The sequence below is a fragment of the Equus asinus genome, chromosome 30 (assembly GCF_041296235.1).
Source record: "Equus asinus isolate D_3611 breed Donkey chromosome 30, EquAss-T2T_v2, whole genome shotgun sequence".
In the NCBI taxonomy this organism is placed as follows: Eukaryota; Metazoa; Chordata; class Mammalia; order Perissodactyla; family Equidae; genus Equus; species Equus asinus.
Window position 1 is genome coordinate 19,887,814 of NC_091819.1, and position 20,089 is coordinate 19,907,902.

The 20,089-nt window shown below is 37.5% G+C and overlaps 1 protein-coding gene across 2 annotated transcripts in view; it reads right to left on the reverse strand.

Moving 5' to 3' along the window:
- The window catches only part of AIDA (axin interactor, dorsalization associated), a 45,164-nt gene that overhangs the window by 23,803 nt on the left and 1,272 nt on the right, over window positions 1–20,089 (reverse strand). For both annotated transcript variants that reach the window (XM_014838719.3, XM_014838718.3), the window contains exons 2-4: window positions 12,803–12,872; window positions 4,735–4,788; window positions 4,281–4,335 (exon numbers count right to left, since the gene is read on the reverse strand). In XM_014838719.3, coding sequence (XP_014694205.1) covers window positions 4,281–4,335; window positions 4,735–4,788; window positions 12,803–12,872 — 179 coding nt within the window. The remainder of the gene's footprint in view (window positions 1–4,280; window positions 4,336–4,734; window positions 4,789–12,802; window positions 12,873–20,089) is intronic.

Below are 20,089 nucleotides of genomic sequence, written 5' to 3' on the forward strand. Positions count from 1 at the left end.
TCCTGCAGTTTAGAGCTAAAATATGTATGGCATATTATCATCCCAAAGAAGGCAATCCCAGTGCACAGGTTGTAATTATATGACTCACTCCAACAGGAGGTAGATTTGTTTATCAGACTTCTTCTAATACATGCTCGCCTACTAAGTCCTTCCAGGACAGCGAAGTCTGAGACTTACGTCTAGATTCTCATTCATTCTTATTCTCTCTCTCCTTCCAGCTCTTACCCTCATCCTCCCTCTCTCTTTCTTCTTCTCAACAAATGTGCACTGAGTGCCCATAATGTTCCAGTCACTGGTTTTAGGTGCCAAAGACACAGTAGTGATCAAGAGGGAGGGTTCGTGCCCTCCTAAACGGATCTTAGACCCTAGTCAGGAAAAGCAGACAATAAATAAGCCAACAAATTAACAAAATAATGAAAGACTGGGATTAGCGCTATAGAGGACACAAACAGGAAGAGTGTGTAAGTAGAGTGAGTCAAGGGAGAACTTCAGCTAAGTGACCAGGATAGGGCTTTCAAAACTAAATTATCAGACGACATTTGAGCCACGCCCTGGAAGGAGACGAACTGTCCATAAGTAGCTCTTGGGCAAGGGCTTTCCAAGAACTAGAGAACAGGCTAGAGAAACAACAAAGGCTCTGAGGCAGGAAGCAGTTTGGCTTGTTCAAGGAAGAAAGTGGCCTTATTAGCTGAAGTTTCATAAGCAAAGGAGGAAGTGGCAGAAGATGTGAAATCAGATCTTAGCCCTACAATTATGTCAAGGACTTGAGCACTCACAGAATGGCTCTGAATCTCAGTTTTCCCAATTCTAAAATGGGAATACCACTTCCTTCACAGCCGGTTGAGAGGATTAAAGAAATTATATATATGAAATTGCATGGGAAAACTGAAAGGACCCCTATAAGCCTCCATTATTATATGGTAATTTATTCTCTCCATAGTTTTCCCCATCCAGCTGACTAGAATCCCAGAATTTCAGGTGTCACTAAGAAGCACTATTTTTAAAATTATAAGAACATCCTTTCTAAATCTGGCATACGATTGCTCGTGTGAACCAACTATTAATTCAACTCAAATATCAATTAATCACTTATATAGCATTATGCTAGATACTGAGAATGGGCGAGCGGGTGACAAAGAATACACCATGTATCATTCACATCAGAAACGAAAGCACAGAAATGATCATATTTTAATAATAAAAAGGGGGAAATCAACTCATGTATTAAAAAATCAATAAAAAAACTGAAAACTCTATATGTTATTAAGAATATCTTGCACTTGCACTGCAGTAGAAGAATTAAACAGTATTTTCTTTTCTCAGGTATCAATGTTTTGAAAAGGAAACATTTGTTTTGGCATAATAGCCTCTCCTTACTTTGTATTTACAAGTACAGAATATGTCAGACATTTAATTTGTACAAATAATTTTGGAAGAAAAAAAACAGATCCCTTCTCACTTTCTGTAATTGTAGGATAGGTTTTCATTTTCACCAGCTATAGAATAACACAGATATAACATTCTAAAAATATTCTCATAATAATATAACCTTCTAATGTTCTTTTAAAATAGGGTTCTACTTAAACTTCACATAGGGTTTTTCTTCCACTGATACTAGCACTGACACTTGAGGAAGAGCAGGAGAAGAGGGGTAGCAAGTTTATAATTTCTCAGAAGGCACCATGACGAGCATGGAGCCCGTCGGGAGCACGAACTGGCTCATTCAGTCGCACACATGTGGGCCTACAGAACGGCAGACATCTAACAGTGCGCTCCACCAGTAACACACCAGCACTCCCAGCTTGCTCTCGGGGAGCATGGCCTGCCACCCTCCTGAAGTTACACTGTGAAAGTGACAGACGCACCAATATCACAATGTGCTCTGCTTTTGTGGCTGACTTGTTTCATTTTTTGGCAGGCAAAATGAGAAAGTGCTTCCAATCTGAGGGGCTATTTTTTAAATTATGGGAGAAGATTCCCTGAAGACAATCAACTCTATTCAACTTAAAAATCTGCCAAGTTCACACCATATGCAAAGCATTGAGTTACGCTCTGTGGGGAAAACTCAAACGTTATTCACAATCTCCTTGAGGAAAGAAATAAATATAAGTGAGAATAATCCAGGGCAGACCATGATGACAGATATAAAACGTGCTCCTCTACAGGGCGGGAGGGAGAGCTTAATTATGCCTGGGGAGAGCAAGGAAAGCTTTCAGAGAAAAGTGGGACTTCTTTGGGGCCTTGAAGGATGAATTAATGGAAGGGAATCTTACAGAGTGGGCGAGGGGATCTGTTTGATTAAGAAGCATTATATTACTAAGGATTAACACAAGGAAATTAAATGACTAGTACTTTCTAGAACTTAATCACTAGGCCACCAGGGCTGGCCCTCAAGATCCTAGCGTTAGTATGAATTTCAGGCAGGATTATCAAGAGATTCTAAAAACCCTGAAGGAAAAATACATTAGCAAAATAAAGCAACTAAGTCCCACATATTGAAAGGTACAGTCATTAATTAATTTTTCCCTACAGTCTTAGAAGAGGGAGACTAAGCTTGACTAAGAACACTTCACCTGAAATATGGTCAAATAGCACGTGGTAGAAAATGTTTAATTCTGATAAAATAATTAACTCATAACAAGTACCTAACTTTGATAAATTCAAAATCACAGAGCATATCTTTCTGAGATACAATATACACACGTATGTTCCTTTAAGAGGCAAGAGCAAATTAAAATCACCTAAAAAGATAATAAATACCAGGAAGGGAGAAGTCCAAATGAAAAGCACTACATAAATTCAAAATGTAACAAAATGAATCCCAGTAGTATCATCTTTTCCTTTCTATTCCTACTCACCTTAAAAAACATAAAGACAAACAAAAAGACAAGAATTAGAAGATTAACGTAGATTTTAGTGTAATCTGCCACTAATATATGGGTCAGTAATCTCTCAGAAGCATGAACTGGATGACTATGATATTTAGCGCTGATGTCAATATTGCACCATTACAAGTACTAATAACAGAATGTAGTGGAAGGATCAAAGGCTTTGGGGTCCCTCTGAACCCCAGTCAAACCCAGTTCTGGCATTTACAAGGGTAAGGTCACAGGCAAGCGTCAGGTAGCAAATTGCAGTTGAGTGATTTACCTGAGTGCTTGGAACATAGCTGCTACTCTAAGAAATGGGAACCATCACCACTGAAAGATCCTCTGAGGCAACAGGAGAAATAATTGAGCATGTTTATAGGAAGAGATCATAAATATCTGACGATAAATGGTTTATAATCTTTACAGTCATCATATGTATCTATAAGATTCTAAAATTTTATTAGGAAACAAACTGAAAAAGAAAAACCTAATGGAAATAGTGACTAACAAAGGAGCCAAAATCCTAATTATTGTTATGATTAAAAAAATTGAACATTACTATTTTCTTTAGCACCATCATACAACACAGACACCCTAACTGCAGCTGTAATCTTTTTTTTTAAAGCCATCAATGTGTTTTTCTGAAAATAAACTTACATATAGCCAGTCAAAAAAGACAATATACTATATGATTCCATCTATATTAAATGTCTAGAATAGACAAATCCATAGAAACAGAAAGCAGATTAATGGCTGCCTAGGGCTGGGGGTTGGGGAGTTAGGGGAACTCAGTGAATGCTGATGGGCACTGCGTTTCCTTTAGGGGTGGTGAGAGGTCCTACGATTGACTGTGGTGACATTCAATGCCTGTGCCTTTGCCTGTGCCACAAACTCTTCCTCTGAAAGAACAGTCATTTGAACCAGCAAAAAAGCTTTATTTAGCAGCATTCTAATCACCAAAACATTGGAAGGAACTGTTTACTTCCAGAAAGCTTTCAAGAAGGGAAAGGAAAATGGGGACAACAAGGAACTATTTTGTAGAGCCGCTTCCACAGCTGGACTGTAGTTTTCGAAGGCACAGGGTATAGTGAGTGTAACTGTACATTCTCCAGTAGACTCTGCTGTAAATGCTTACCAGAGTGACCACAGTCTTATTAAGGTGATTAAAACAAAATAAAGGCTAAGATACATGGATGAAGTAGAGCCTAGAGGTATACCGTAACAAAGGTGAACCCAATAATAATTACTATAAATATTACAGAAACTACAAAAGCACAAAAAAATCACGTAAGACTAGATATTAACAGAAATAAATCAAATAAGCATCTATGCTAAATAATCTTAGTATCTATAATAGATTATGTATTTTTTAAAAGAAGATTACTTTTTAAAATAGAAAATAAAACTTACTTGGTTCTAGCTTCTTCAGGTCCTCCAGTTTAAATTCTTCTTGGGACTGTGTGGACTGAATTTAAAATACGCATATTACATCTTTTTATTACAAAGATTTCACGACACCCTATGTCTTTTTAAGTAGCAAGAAGTAAACATTCGATAGTAGGCAAAATAAATGAATCTATTCCTAGCTTTCAAAGTAGAAAAGGAAAAATCCCAAACTTCTGTTTGTTCTGTATTTTTGAAACATTCAGGCTAAAAATAACAGGAAAAGAAAAAGTTGTTTTTCATTTCTACAGTTTATAAAATATTAACTAAATCTTTTAATATGAGTTCAACCCATGAATTCTTATTGTTATAAAACCCTTCTGAGACAATACTGCTTTTAGCATGAATGCCTCATCTTTTATCAGAATAGTTCATAATTTCTTTTCCTTATCTTAGAAAGAAAAAAAAACATCCTACTTACCTGTAAAGCTGCACTTCGTAATTCCAAGCATGTTGCAATTTTGCCTATGGTTTTCTGTAGGAAAAAGAAAAAAGCTATAATTACCACATATATTCTGTCGGTTGTCAAAATCATCGACTTAATTTTTATTAACAAGCGATCTATAATTTTTTTTTAAATAAGTTAAATTTTATTTCTTTTCAGCATTTTGCATACTGTAGGGAAGAGAAACAGGAGGCAAAGGGCTTGGATAAGGGAGAGAAAGTGACTATATATTCTCTCCTGACCTAATGTACCACACCAATTTTAAATCAGGTTTGCTTTGATGATAGCTTTAGATATGATTGAAAGGGCAATGAAAAGCACTTCTGACATCTTCCCTCCCAAGCTTTGCCTTCTCTTCTTCTCTATAAAGTCTGATCTTCACTAAAAGACTTATAAATAAAAATATCTGAAAGTTAACATAAAGGTATACTTTAATTTTGACTTAAGTCCAATCTTGACATGTTCAATTAAATATATAGGCAATACCAAGCAAAATCAATACTTGTGATGAATGGCGCCAAATTATACAGTCAGATCTGTTTTATAGAACATGAACTATGAAATGAATATAAACGAAAGGCCACAGTCCTTGCCTTTAATAAGCTCATGTTCTATTATATGAGATAAGACACGTACAGAATCACTGTAATATAAAGCGGGGACACTGGATTCCATAAGCTTCAGGCAGGAAAGGTATAATTATCTCATGAAGAAACAAGAAAGAACCTGTATTAAGAATCAAGGCCCAATGACTGGGAGGTTTCTAAAACTAAAGAGTTTATAAACTGTCATGGTTCAGTTGTTTAAAGTCCCAAACTGACGCAGAAGGAGACAGGTTTGAAATGCGAAGGGTGTGTGTGCGAGGAGTCATTCTGAAGAGGGCCTTCAATGACCAGCTGAGCAATCTGTTATTACTTTAGCAGTAAATAACACAGATGGTTTTTGGACAGAAAAATGACTATCAGATCTGCCCTTGAGGAAGACTATTGTGGTAAGAGTATACGTGCGTTGAGATAGAAAAAGAAAAGGACTAATGGAAGGTCAACCAGATTATTTCAACTGTCCGGCTGAATGGTAATCAGAACAAGAACAGGAATGACTCAGGTGGAAATGAGAAGGAGGAAACCTACAGATGAGATATCTGTAAGAGCAGGCAGCTGAACTACACCCACCGAGAATTTTAAGTCCTTCCAAAAAACATTTCTTTTTTTTTTTTTAAGGATTGGCACCTGGACTAACAACTTTTGCCAATCTTTTTTTCTTCCTGCTTTATTTCCCAAATCCCCACCCCCCCCCCCACCCTGTACACAGCTGTATATGTTAGTTGCAGGTCCTTCTAGTCGTGGGATGTGGGACGCCGCCTCAACGTGGCCTGACGAGCGGTGCCATGTCACACGCCCAGGATCCGAACCCTGGGCCGCCAAAGCGGAGCGCGCGAACTTAACCACTCGGCCACGGAGCCGGCCCCCAAAACACATTTCTTAAGTTTTTATTAGAAATAAATCCAGATCGCAAAAGGGAAGAATTTATGTACAATATCTGCAATGCCCTCACGATGAAATATTCTGAAAAAATAAAATGACATGTTTTCTAAATGTACCAATGACTTGCAGAAGTTTAGTCAATTGGATTTGGCGGTGTTCTCTTTTCTCAATTTTCTTTGGAAGATAAATGAGGAGCAAAGAGGAGTAACAAGTATTGTCCTGGTCCCTGGCACTTCCGCTAGTGGGCACTATGCAAAAACTGCAAAGACAACAAACAGCTGGGACAGCAACTCACACAATAAACCACCACTGAGCAAGACGTGACTCTCGGCTAAGGAAAAAGTAACAACATTTAACTATTTCCACGATCCTTAAAAATTCCTATTAATCCTAACACAAGAGTTTAGAAAATGCCCAATTTTATCCTGAAAATTTAAAGGTCACATTTAAATATAATAACTGCAAAAGGATTCAAGATACACATAGATTTATCCACCCTCTCAAACAGCTGTGGCATCGGAACCAGTAATAGTCTTTTCTGCATAAAATCTAACATCCCCAAAACATGGTTCAAATATACCACTCAACTGTGACAACACTAGTAAATAACTTAAACTACAATTATAATTATAGAGTAATGGTTAACAGCTACTGAGCACTTACTAAGTAACAGACTTTCCTACATGATTTACAGACATCCATTCATTCAATCCTCACTATAACCCTATGAGTTAGATACAACCATTTCATAGAAGTGAAACCTGAAGAGAGATTAAGCAACTTGCGCTAGACATCAACGCCTTCTATACAACAGCAATACAGTCAGCCCTCCATATCCGCAGATTCCACATCCACATACAATCTGCAGCTGGTTGAATCCGTGGATGCGGAACCTGTGGATCCCAAGGGCCAACTAAGGGATTCAAGCACCCAAGGAGTCTGATACCCATGGGGGTCCTGGAACCAATCCCGCCCAATGCCCCTGCCCCTGTGCACACTGAGGGACCACTAGTATATACAACAAAGTAATACACTTATTTTAATACAACTTGGCCATACCTTTTATGTTTTTCTTTTTATTAATGTTATGATAGATTACAACCTTGTGAGATTTCAGTTGTACATTTTTGTTAGTCGTGTTGTGGGTACACCACTTCCCCCTCTGTGCCCTCCCCCCACCCCCCCTTTTCCCTGGTAACCACCGATCAGATCTCCATATCAATATACTAATTTCCACCTATGAGTGGAGTCATATAGAGTTCGTCTTTCTCTGACTGGCTTATTTCGCTTAACATAATACCCTCGAGGTCCATCCACGTTGCTGCGAATGGGCCAATTTTGTCTTTTTTTATGGCTGAGTAGTATTCCATTGTGTATATATACCATATCTTCTTTATCCAATTATCAGTTTCTGGGCATGTAGGCTGGTTCCACGTCTTGGCTATTGTAAATAATGCTGCGATGAACATAGGGGTGCAACGGACTCTTGAGATATCTGATATCAGGTTCTTAGGATAGATACCCAGTAATGGGATGGCTGGGTCATAGGGTATTTCTATTTTTAACTTTTTGAGAAATCTCCATACTGTTTTCCATAGTGGCTGTACCAGTTTGCATCCCCACCAACAGTGTATGAGGGTTTCTTTTTCTCCACAACCTCTCCAACATTTGTTGCTCTTGGTTTTGGATGTTTTTGCCAATCTAACGGGTGTAAGGTGATATCTTAGTGTAGTTTTGATTTGCATTTCCCTGATGATTAGCGATGGTGAACATCTTTTCATGTGTCTATTGGCCATATTTATATCTTCTTTTGAGAAATGTCTGTTCATGTCCTCTGCCCATTTTTTGATCGGGTTGTTTGTTTTTTTGTTGTTAAGCCGTGTGAGTTCTTTGTATATTATGGAGATTAACCCTTTGTCGGATAAGTGGCTTGTAAATATTTTTTCCCAATTAGTGAGCTGTTTTTTTGTTTCAATCCTGTTTTCCCTTGCCTTGAAGAAGCTCTTTAGTCTGATGAAGTCCCATTTGTTTATTCTTTCTATTGTTTCCCTCAACTGAGGAGTTATAGTGTCGGAAAAGATTCTTTTGAAACTGATGTCAAAGAGTGTACTTCCTATATTCTCTTCCAGAAGACTTATTGTTTCAGGCCTAATCTTTAGGTCTTTGATCCATTTTGAGTTTATTTTGGTGTGTGGTGAAAAAGAATGGTCAATTTTCAATCTTTTGCATGCGGCTGTCCAGTTTTCCCAGCACCATTTGTTGAAGAGACTTTCTTTTCTCCATTGTAGGCCCTGTGCTTCTTTGTCGAAGACTTTTTATGTTCTTTTAAAAATGCCTTTTAAAAGAGGATTTTGCCTATATTAATGAGATGTATCAATGAGTAAGTCTTTAAAAATATTAACTCCTTTTCCTTCTTTACTATAAAATCCCTTTGATTTGATGCCTTTAACGTTTAAGGTAAAATGCAGTTTAACAACTGTGAGTTCACGAGTAATCTATTTTAAATTTAAACATTTCTTCAAGTTAACCAGAAGCAACAGCTTTTTACACAGAATCTACTGAGTTATGGCAAAATACCAAAAGGCATTATTCATAACTATTTTAAGGGACCACACCCAACATCAGTATTAAAAAAGGAGCAAAACACTATCATTTTCAGCTGCAGAAACGACTTTTAAAACATGTAGCATTTATTCATGTCAAAATCAACAGCTTGCTACTGTAACTGTTTCACCTTTCTTAGAAACAAATGCTTCGGAAAAATGATTAAGAAGTACCGGGTCTCTCGTGCCAGAGTATAAGTACTGACTACTAACTAACGTACATTAAGACTAAGCACTAAAGGTAAGTGAAGTCTAATTTTAGAAAGATTTAAATTAGTAGCCCTGCATTCAAATTAATTGCTCATGCCTAATACGACACAGAAATGAAAAATTTCCTCATTTTCACAATTTTGGCCATTTTACTGGTTCATCGCTAGGAAATTAACTCAAAAAGAGCAGTTAAAGGAAAAGAAAAAGAGCTAAACTAATTTTGCTAAAATGTATTCAATTTATATAAGGAAAAATAGGTTTAAAAAAGACACCTAGTTCGAGAGCATAGTCTCAACGCAGACTTCACGTTTTAGATTTAAGCAGCCAGCCATCCACCCTCCAGGCAGAGAAGGGAGGAAGGGGGGAGGGAGGCGGTGGAAAGGGGGAACCTATAAAACATAAAACAAGCATATAGTGCTGGAATTCTCATTACCAACAAATCTGATTCAAAACAGGGAAAAACTTTCTAAGCATCATGAGACAGGATGTTCTATTCTGTCCAGAAACTTACACGAGAAAATCTACTACACCAAAGTAGGGAATTCAATGGAATGAAAGCTTTTGGCAGCTATTCTTTGGCTACTAAACCCGGTTGTTATAATGACAAAACTATTGAGAAGTGAAATGAAAGCTAAGTCAGCTAACCATGAGGGAGGATCAAATAAGAATCACAAACTTTCTTATTTTCCACCAGAAATCTTTCGAGAATATTACGAATCGAAAACCCATATGAAGATTTTATGCTACTTATCACCAATTAATAAGTTTAGAGAGATCAGTAGTTCTGATTTAGAGTTCTTTACATTTAAAATAAATATTGTGAGGATGTATATAATCTCAAAAATTAGGGTTTATCTTAAAATAATGTGTATCAATAAATCTCAATCCCCTAAGATCCAACAAAGGATTTATTCACCAAATATTTCTGAGAGCTTACTGTGACCCAGAAAGTAAAAAGCTTCATAAAGAAAGCACTTAGAAATACGGTTGGTTTTTAAGAAGTCTTCTTTCACAGTCCCACAAACTGCTGAATGGTTGGCATAATTCTAAAATTGTCACTGCTACAAAAACACTGAAAATAGTAAAAGCATACAGAATAAAATCCAAAATAGAAGACATAAAGAACAATTTTGCTTAGAGTAATGTAAGGAACGTTGCTCACTTTCCTCTTTTGAGGAAAACACAATCAAGTTTCTCCTCCTTGGCTTAAGTGCCAGGTCTGGCATTCAATTAATTTTGCAGACTCAAAATTTCCCATAACACGTTCTTCAGATCACTAGACTCAATGAAATGTGTTTATTTACACAGGAAGGAGGAGGATTTCCACAAGCAAACAAGTTTAAGAAATACTCAAACTCTTTAAAAATTCAACATACATGTTAGCATATTAAAAGCCCTGAGAAGTCACAAACTCTCTCTGTTCAAATAACATCTGTTAATTTTTCAGATGCAATGTTCCCCAGATCACATCTAGGAAATCTGTTTTCTAACCATTTATTAACTTGGAGCCTCTTTTTCCTTATGTGACATTCAAATAAGGCCTACATGTAAGCATAAGTTTTCTGGCCCATTGTGAATGTTCCACCTGTATTTTCAAAGAAAATTAAATTTGTAAATGCATACATTTACATATATGCATACATTTGCATAATGCATGTATTTACATAAATGTGTACATTTACCTTCTATTCATAGTGCTGTGCGGAGTGATTTGGGGGTCCTTCTCCATGCCCAAGGCATAGGCAGGCAGGCACAAGCTCTCTCTGTAGTCACAACTGGCAGCCACAAATGCCTCCTAGGCAGGTATTATAAACAATAAATACCTGAGAAATCAGACCTCCAGGAAAGGAGGATGTTCAGGATCCTTTAAAGGCAGAGGTCATTAGAAGCTTTGGGGATACCTTTTAAGATCATTTAGGGTTATCAAATCCCCCCTTTCACACATAAGGAAATTAAGGCCCAGAGACAGAGCCAGGATCCAAGACCAACTCTTCTGCCTTGAGATCTCAGGCTCCTACTCGAGGTCGTGCTGCCTCCTGCGCCTTTGGAGGAGGTGCAGTGTATGATCTGTGGGTCTGTGTAAGCTGAAAAAAGACAGCAGCCAAGCGGCTACTAAGGAACAGCTATATATTAAAGACTAAAGAGCACTATCAAACACCAGCTTCGGCCTTGGAAAGTTAAAGAAAATTAAGAAAAAGTTAATTTTTTCTCATTAGTCTAATCACCATCATACAGCAAAGCTCATTTCTTGATGCATTTTTTGGGAGTAATTTTACTATGTTTTACGTCAAATCACTTTATATTTGAGGTCATGTTACTCACAGGTTCTATACCTAAGCAAGAGATTTTGCAGACAAAGCCTGTAATTCAAAGCAAATAGGTGAGTAAAATATAGGGCTCAGAAAAATTTTCTTTAATTTCCTAAGCTTTTATTTTGTTTCCATTTTCATAACACACTTTGTTAGCTATTAATTTATATATTCAGGTATCTGAGATTCTGTTTCAAAACTTGGGTGTTTTAACTCTATTTTGTGATGCCAGCTGATCACTTCCTAATCAGTTCCTAGACAGATTTCACAAATGTTGTAGATGATAAAGCATATAGTCTTTGTTCCTTCCCTTAAGCAAGCCAATCATTTCCTCCGTGGTAATTATTTTCCAAGGCTCAAATCCAAAGTTTCCTAAATCTTATTGTGGGTATTAGCAATTATTAAGGAAAAAAGAAAAATATATATTTAAACTGCAGCAGGATGTTTTCTTTTTTAAATACAAAAAAGTACATTAGATAATGAAGATTCTGAATATTTTTAAAATGCAAATATACTAACTTGTGTAAGAAATACAGCTAACCCTAATCTTCAGAGTTTTCTTTTCCTTTCCAAACGCTCACAAATAAGAGTCAAATAAATACAGGCCTAAGGAATAAAACAAATTTGTTTAGGCTTACTTAAAATATGTACCAAAAAAAATCACTCCATTGCTTCTGCAAAAAGAATTAATTAAAGCAAATTAAATCACCATAGTTTTCACAACGTCTTTTCTTAAGAGAGGAGGGAAAGACTGACACAATTTTTTTTCATTATCTACAAGATTAAAATTTGACTTAACACTAAGTACCTTGAGCCAGGAAAAAATGGGAACTGGTTCTTCGCATTTCTTCTCACTCTTTTTCAAGTAAAGCCTCTTAAAGCATCCCATTTTTCACAATCTCTAACAGTACAGGGAACCAACCTGACAGATTTTTTTAATTCAAGGAGAAAGCACACCATTGAAACATTCTGCAACCTTATGCACTTATTTTGCTGACGGATTCTTATACCAAATTCTTGACTTGAACTAATTTTTTTCAGTGGTGGCTTTTTTGGGCGTTTTGATTTTTTCTGTTTGTTTTGAGAGGAGGTGAAGAAGGAGTTAAGAAAGCTCAGGGTTCAGTAAGTATTGAGATAGGACGCAATTACAATCAAACTCCAACTCTGAAAGCCCCCACCCTGCCCCACCTGAACAAGTGTGGATGGTCTCCACTAAAGGTAAACAAAGGCTACAGGGCTGAGCAAAGGAGGTCAAGCGAGAAATTCATTCAGTGGTAAATCACGTGGTCTCTCTCATCACTCGATGTTTGGCAAAGCATAATCAGTACCATTCTTTCTACTTAAGTCTAACAGCTTTTGTTGTTTTTGCTTAATGGACTCAAAAGACAGAACCCTTTTCATCTGGAATCTGATATATCTAGAGGTTGTTTTATGGTACCTTTTGTTCTTCTGTGAATTCAGAATTATTGTGCTGAGCTTGGGCCTCTTTTTGTAGATGTCTTGCTAATCTGTAAGAAGAAAAATACTATTTAGAACTGAAGGAAAGCAAACAATCTCAAGCACAACAAGCTGAAACAATTTAACTCTTTTAAAAATCAGACAGTGAAGTACAACAATACTTTGCTCTGTTTTCAATGTATTAATCTACTTTATCTTTAGAATCAAGCCCTTTATACAAGGACAATGAAAATAAGACACACTACTTTTCATACCATTTCACTGGGACAAATTTCAGCTCTAGGCAGTAAAAACAGAATCTCAGAGCTGGAAAGAATCTCAGATGGCATCTAATCCAACTTTCTTTAGCATGCATGAATTTCTTCTGTAACAAGCCAATAAGCAGTTGTCCAGATTCTGTTTAAACACTTCCAGTGAACACCAATAATAGTACCAACCAGAGACACTTTATCAATCTACCACTAATTTGCCGATAAGATTAATCCAAATTACATCCACAATGAAGTGATAACACTCTATCAAATTATACTTTTGAAAATGCTTTTCATGGAAAATGAAGAAAATCCTCCATCAATCAGACACGGAAATCTTTGTTTGCCCAGTTATCATCATACGTGAAATCAGCAGCTAGGCTTTGGGTGAGTTTTCAACGCTGGATCCATGCTACTAGTCCAAGCTCAACAGTAAGGATCTAAAGCTATTTTTGAGACAGCAAAACCAAAGGAATTGACTCTTACAACTAAACAATAAAAAGATAACTCAATTTAAAAATGGGCAAAGGATTTGAATAGACATTTCTCCAAAGAAGATATAAAAACGAGCAACAAGCACATGAATGTCATATCAATAGTCATTAGGGAAATGCAAATCAAAACCACAATGAGATACCACTTCACACCACTAGGATGGGTATAATTTTTAAGAAAAGAGAGAAAAAAATAACAGTGTTGGCAAGCAAGTAAAAAAACTGGAACCCTCATACACTGCTAGTAGGAATGTAAAATGGTGCAGTCACTGTGGAAAACAGTTTGGCAATTCCTCAAAAAGTTAATCACAGAGTTACCATATAACCCAGCAATTTCAAAATCCTAGGTATATTCCCAAGAGAACTGAAAACATATGTTCACACAAAAGAATCTGTACATGAATGTTCACAGCAGCAGCATTATGCATAACAGCCAAAGAGTAGGAACATGCCAAAGGTCCATTAACTGATGAATGGATAACAAAACGTGGTTCATCCATTCAATGGAATATTATTTGGCCATCAAGAGGAATATGGTACTGATACATCACAATATGGACAAACCTCAAAAACATGCTAAATGAAAGAAGCCAGATGGAAAAGATCATATATTATATGATTCCATTTACATGAAATGTCCAGAAATGGTAAATCCATAAATCAGAAAACAGATTACTGCTTGTCAGGGGCTGGGGAAGGAGGGAATTGGGAGAGACTGATATCAGGTATGGAGTTTCTTTTAGGGGTGATGGAAATGTTCTAGCATTAGGTAGATGTGATGGCTGTGTAACATTGTGAATATACTAAAAATCACCAAACTGTACAATTTTACGATGGTAAATTTTATGTTATGTGATATTTATCTCAATTTCTAAAAATTTGTGGGGGAAAAATCCCCCAAAGAATTGAAAGGATTCTTTGGTGAACCATTCTGTAACTAGCAAAAGAATCTGAAACTATAACTCGCAAGCACACTGTACTATTCTGGGTGGGGAATGGAGACAAGAATACAAAGGGTGGTAAGTGCCAGATTTCCTACCAAGCTGACTGCAGACGACAGTTCACCAAGTTTCCAGAAAAAGCCTTAGACAGGAGTTCTATGCTATGCAATGATGTCTTTAAAGATCAGGGGTCAAGTTCCTTATACTTGATGGCCTCTGTCCAATCTAGGAAAGGTGTGCATCCTCTTTATCATAAAGCAAAAAATGCCTACACAAAATCATACCACTTGCCATGATAGCATATTACTTAATCAAACTGCTTCCATCCATTTCTTTCTTTTCCCCCAAAGCTGGAAATCCCATAATATGTTTCCTAAAATGTCATTCATAAACCCCCTCTTTTTGGATCCTATACAGGAGAAAGTACAAAGAGACACAGACACTGCCATTGTGTTTGTTCCATGCTTGGCTTCCTTTCTAACTCTGGCTGGCCTACCACCTATATGGAGTTCCCTTTAGAAACATAGTCTTACACTTAACAATGTCAACTGTACATCCCCAAACTCAGGGAACTTACAGTGTGGCACAGGTTATTTAACAGTTCTTTATATAATTTGCTAATAGAAGCTATTAACTTAAGCAGAGTCCTTGTCAGAAGAAAGCTCTAAACCCCCGCCCAAATGCTAACAGTCAGTAGACAAGGATGTTAAATTCAATCAGAATCCTGTTTTTAAAAATTAGGCAACAGACTGGGAGGAAATATTGGAAAATCACATATCTGATAAAGGACTTGTATCCAGAATATATAAAGAACTCTTATAACTCAATAAGTAAAAGACAAACTCAATTAAAAAATGGGAAAAGATTTGAACAGACATTTCATGAACAAGATTTACAGAGGGAAAAATAAGCATAAGAGAAGACGCTCAACATCATTAGTCACAAGAGAAAGGCAAATTTAAACCACCGTGAAATACACTACAGATGCACTAGAACTGCTATCAAAAAGACAAGACAAGAACAAATGCTGCCGAGGCGGAGAAACAGGAACTCCTACACATTGCTGCTCCAAATGTAAAATGGTACAGCCGTTTGGACAAGTTAGCAGTTTCTTTAAAAAACTGTACACAAATTTACCATGTGAGCCAGCAATTCCACTCCTAAGTATCTATGAAAAATGAAAACATATGTGCACACAAAGACCTACATGTGAATGTTCACAGCAGCATTACTGATAACAGTCAAAAAGTAGAAACAATCAAATGTCCATCAACTAGCGAACGGATACACAAAATGGGGTATATCCAGATGCAGGCGTCCCTCAGAATCCTCAGGGATTGGTTCCAGCACCCCTGTGGATACCAAAACCTGCCGGGTTGCTCACGTTCCTTATATACAATGGCCTAGTATTTGCATATCAGCTATGCACATCCTCCTGTATACTTTAAATCATCTCTAGGTTCCTTATAATACCTAATACAATGTAAATGCTATGTAAATAGTTGTTATACCGTATTGTTTAGGGAATAACGACAAGAAAAAAAGCTGGTACATGTTCAGTACAGATGCAACCACCATAGGCCTTTCAATCTGGGGATGGTTGAATCCTTGGATGCGGAACCACAGACACAAAGGGCCAACTGTAACGTAATGCTATTGAGCAAGGAAAAGGAATAAAATACTGACACATGCCACAACACAGACAAACCTCAAATACATTATGCTAAACGAAAGAAGCCTCCTGCAAAAGATCACATATTATATGATTCAATTTACATGAAAGGTCCAGAGAAGACAAATCTTTAGAGAGAGAATACAGACTAGCACTTGCCTAGGATGAGAGTGGGAACATGGAGCGATGACAAATGGACACAAGGGATCTTTTTGGGGTGATGGAAACGCTCTAAGTCTGACTATAATGATGGTTGCACAGCTTGGTAAATTTACTAAAAATTTGTTGAATTGTACATGTAAATGGTGAATTTCATGGTATATAAATTAAACTTTAATAAAGTTATTTTAAAAAACTTTTTTTTTTAATTAATGTTATGATAGATTACAACCTTGTGAGATTTCAGTTGTACATTTTTGTTAGTCGTGTTGTGGGTACACCACTTCCCCCTCTGTGCCCTCCCCCCACCCCCCCCTTTTCCCTGGTAACCACCGATCAGATCTCCTTATCAATATACTAACTTCCACCTATAAGTGGAGTCACATAGAGTTCGTCTTTCTCTGACTGGCTTATTTCGCTTAACATAATACCCTCGAGGTCCATCCACGTTGTTGTGAATGGGCCAATTTTGTCTTGTTTTATGGCTGAGTAGTATTCCATTGTGTATATATACCACATCTTCTTTATCCAATCATCAGTTTCTGGGCATGTAGGTTGGTTCCACGTCTTGGCTATTGTAAATAATGCTGCAGTGAACATAGGGGTGCAACGGACTCTTGAGATTTCTGATTTCAGGCTCTTAGGATAGATACCCAGTAATGGGATGGCTGGGTCATAGGGTATTTCTATTTTTAACTTTTTGAGAAATCTCCATACTGTTTTCCATAGTGGCTGTACCAGTTTGCATTCCCACCAACAGTGTATGAGGGTTCCTTTTAAACAACTTTTTTTAAACCTAGGCAAAAAAAATAATTTTCTAAATCCATAACTGCACCATTTGAAGACAAAGTGAGACCGGATTTTGTCACTGAGGGAAAACCCAAATGCTCTGGTTATCAGACAAGCAGGTAAAAAGAGTTGACATTCTATTAGTAAAGGTCAGAAATCTAGCAAATCTTCTTCTCTAGAGAATAATCTCACCCACAAGGATGCCCACAGGTAAAACAGGACTATTCTCAAGGGCGAGTTTTAAATATGCTTTAAGCACACAAGCAAGTGACCAATAGAAACCTCAGGGCAATGCACGACCAATTAGAACTAGCTCCCCTCCACCAATCCGTTCCAGGCTACTACTTTCATAAAATATAATAAAAATTATCGTGAAGATGCCAAATTGCTCTAAAGTTTCTAAATCTTAAATCTCAATTTCTTTCTTTAACTTGTTGCAGACCAGTAACAGTGTGCAGACCAGCCGCGATCAGTGGACCACACTTCGAGTAGCACTGATATAAGGCATAGTAAAGATGATCAACGGCAGGTATTATCCTGTCTTCGAAATCACCTATTCATTTAACAAATATTTATTGAGCATCTCTGTGCTAGATTAATATCTCAGGATTGATCCTGGGAAACAGCTGATTCTGAGCAACAGAATCACAGCACTCTACTGCAAGGTGGGGGTCATGCACCCCCAGGCTGCTGAATGGAGCTGTTTTTCACTGGCCATGTATATTCTAGACAGCAATTTCAGTTTTGACATAATGTGTTTAAATCTTCCAACAGTATTTTGGCATCAACTCTTTAATGTTCTCACAGGACACTCTTGAATCTGTCTAGTCAATAGGACACAATAATTATGTAACATCTAAATAAACAATTATTCAATGACAGCCTCATACTACCCTGGACACTAAGTATACAACAGAGAACAAAGGAGACAACCCCTTCCATAGCTTGCCCTCAAAGAGCTTACATTCTAGCGGGGAGAGAGACAATAAACCAAATGGAAACCAAAAATATATCACATTTTGATGCTCATAACTACTATGGAAAGAAGCAGGATAGGAGGTTAGCATGTGCAAGACAGAGATAGAGGGAGTGGGGTGGACAGCAGGCTTTGCAATTTTAAATAGGGTGGCCAGAGAGGGCCTCACTGAGAAGATAACATGTGAACAATGCCCTGAAGGAGGCAACCAAGCGACCCAAGCAGATAATGGGGGAAGAGTGTTCCAGAAAATGTACAAAAGCCTCAGGCAGAAGCACGCTTCAGGAAACAGCAAAGAGTGGGGTAGCACTTACCCTTGTCATAGTTCTGTACTAGCAATACCCAATTACTCTAAAATCCTTCATTCGACTCTCAGCGCCCTAAGGGTGGAAATCAAACCTTACTCATCTTTATACCCCCAGCTCTCTCTTAGTGAGTGATGAAACTGTTTAAGCCATAGTATTCTTACAGTATGATAGTACAAACATATTCATCCCTCCTCCAGTGAACTCGCTCCTGTATGTTGTACAACCATAAAGACATTGCTGCCTACCAATTAGAAATGCCCATCATCCTAGATTCCTTCCTTCTTCACTCTCTCTGTCCAGTCAGTGACTAAATCCAGTTATTTCTTTACATCATTTAGTGGCCCCCCCCCCATAGGGTCTCCTTTTCTGCAGCCCTTCCTTCCAGATAATTCAAATCAAAAAGACAATTTGCCTTTTTTTTTTTTTTTTTTGCTGAGAAAGATTAGCCCTGAGCTGCCATCTGTTGCCAATCTACCTTTTTTTTCTTGAGGAAGATTAGCCCTGAGCTAACATCTGTGCTATTCTTCCTTCACCTTATATGTGGGTTGCCACCACAGCATGGCAGACGAGTGGCATAGGTCCACACCTGGGATTCAAACCTGCAAATCCAGCCACCAAAGGAGAGCACCCTGAATTTAACCACTATGCCAGGGGGCTGGCCCCTGCCTTCATTTTTTAATATATTAATTTTGAATTCAACCTCAGTTTCTATGTAGCTTATATGGTTACAAAAATTTAAGCCAATCATTGCATATTTCTATTCAAATTTGACACTGGCAGTTTTTATAATAATTTGAGAACTACTATGAACCGCAAGTTTAAAGGTTAATACTGAGGTCCAACAGTAGATTTGTAAGTGCCTATTCCTCTCATTGACATGCTGCTAGAAATTCCAGCTAAACAGCTTGCATACTCAGTTCTCCTTTGTAATTTCAATTGGACATGGTATTCTTCACTTTCCATTGTAAGGTCTGCTGCTGAGCGCCAACAGCTGCTAAGTCCCAACACACAACAAGGGAAAGGCAGCTTTACACTTCAGGGTACACAAGTTCAGTTCTCACACAGAACGAGGACACAGGTGCTCACGGTCTAACTGGCTACAGTATGGAATGGTATGTTCTCTGGGAAGGAAGGAGATCTAACTTGTCCTATTCACTTCCACAACCCATCTTAAAGTTTCTTCAACACTATGCAGGAGAGTAAACAGGATTTGGAATAAAAAAAAAAAAACCAGATTTCAGTGGCATAGTTTTGTGATCCTAGGTAATCTGTTTAACCTGAGCTTCGGTTTCCTGGTTTTGCAAAATGAGAATAATAATATTCTCACTGAGCAGTTACAAGCGCAAGTGAAAACGCAACACAAATGCTAGCAGTTGTTACACATGGCAAAACTGCCCAGAGCCCGGCTATTGTCAGGACTTTCTGAAACCACCACAGGCGATTCAAAGTCAGTAAGATGGGGTAGAGACGGTCTACACGTTTAAATTACCGTAATAGATTAAAAATAAATAACTACGTATTGTGGAGAAAGGATCAAGAATTTAGATCTTCAGAGTACCAATCTGTATTCTTTCTAGAAGACATTAAGGGAAAAAAGACTTTATTCACACAAGGTTTCATACTTGGGAAAACCTCAATAACTTGCTTTAAACCAAGAACTAATTAACGGCAACAGAT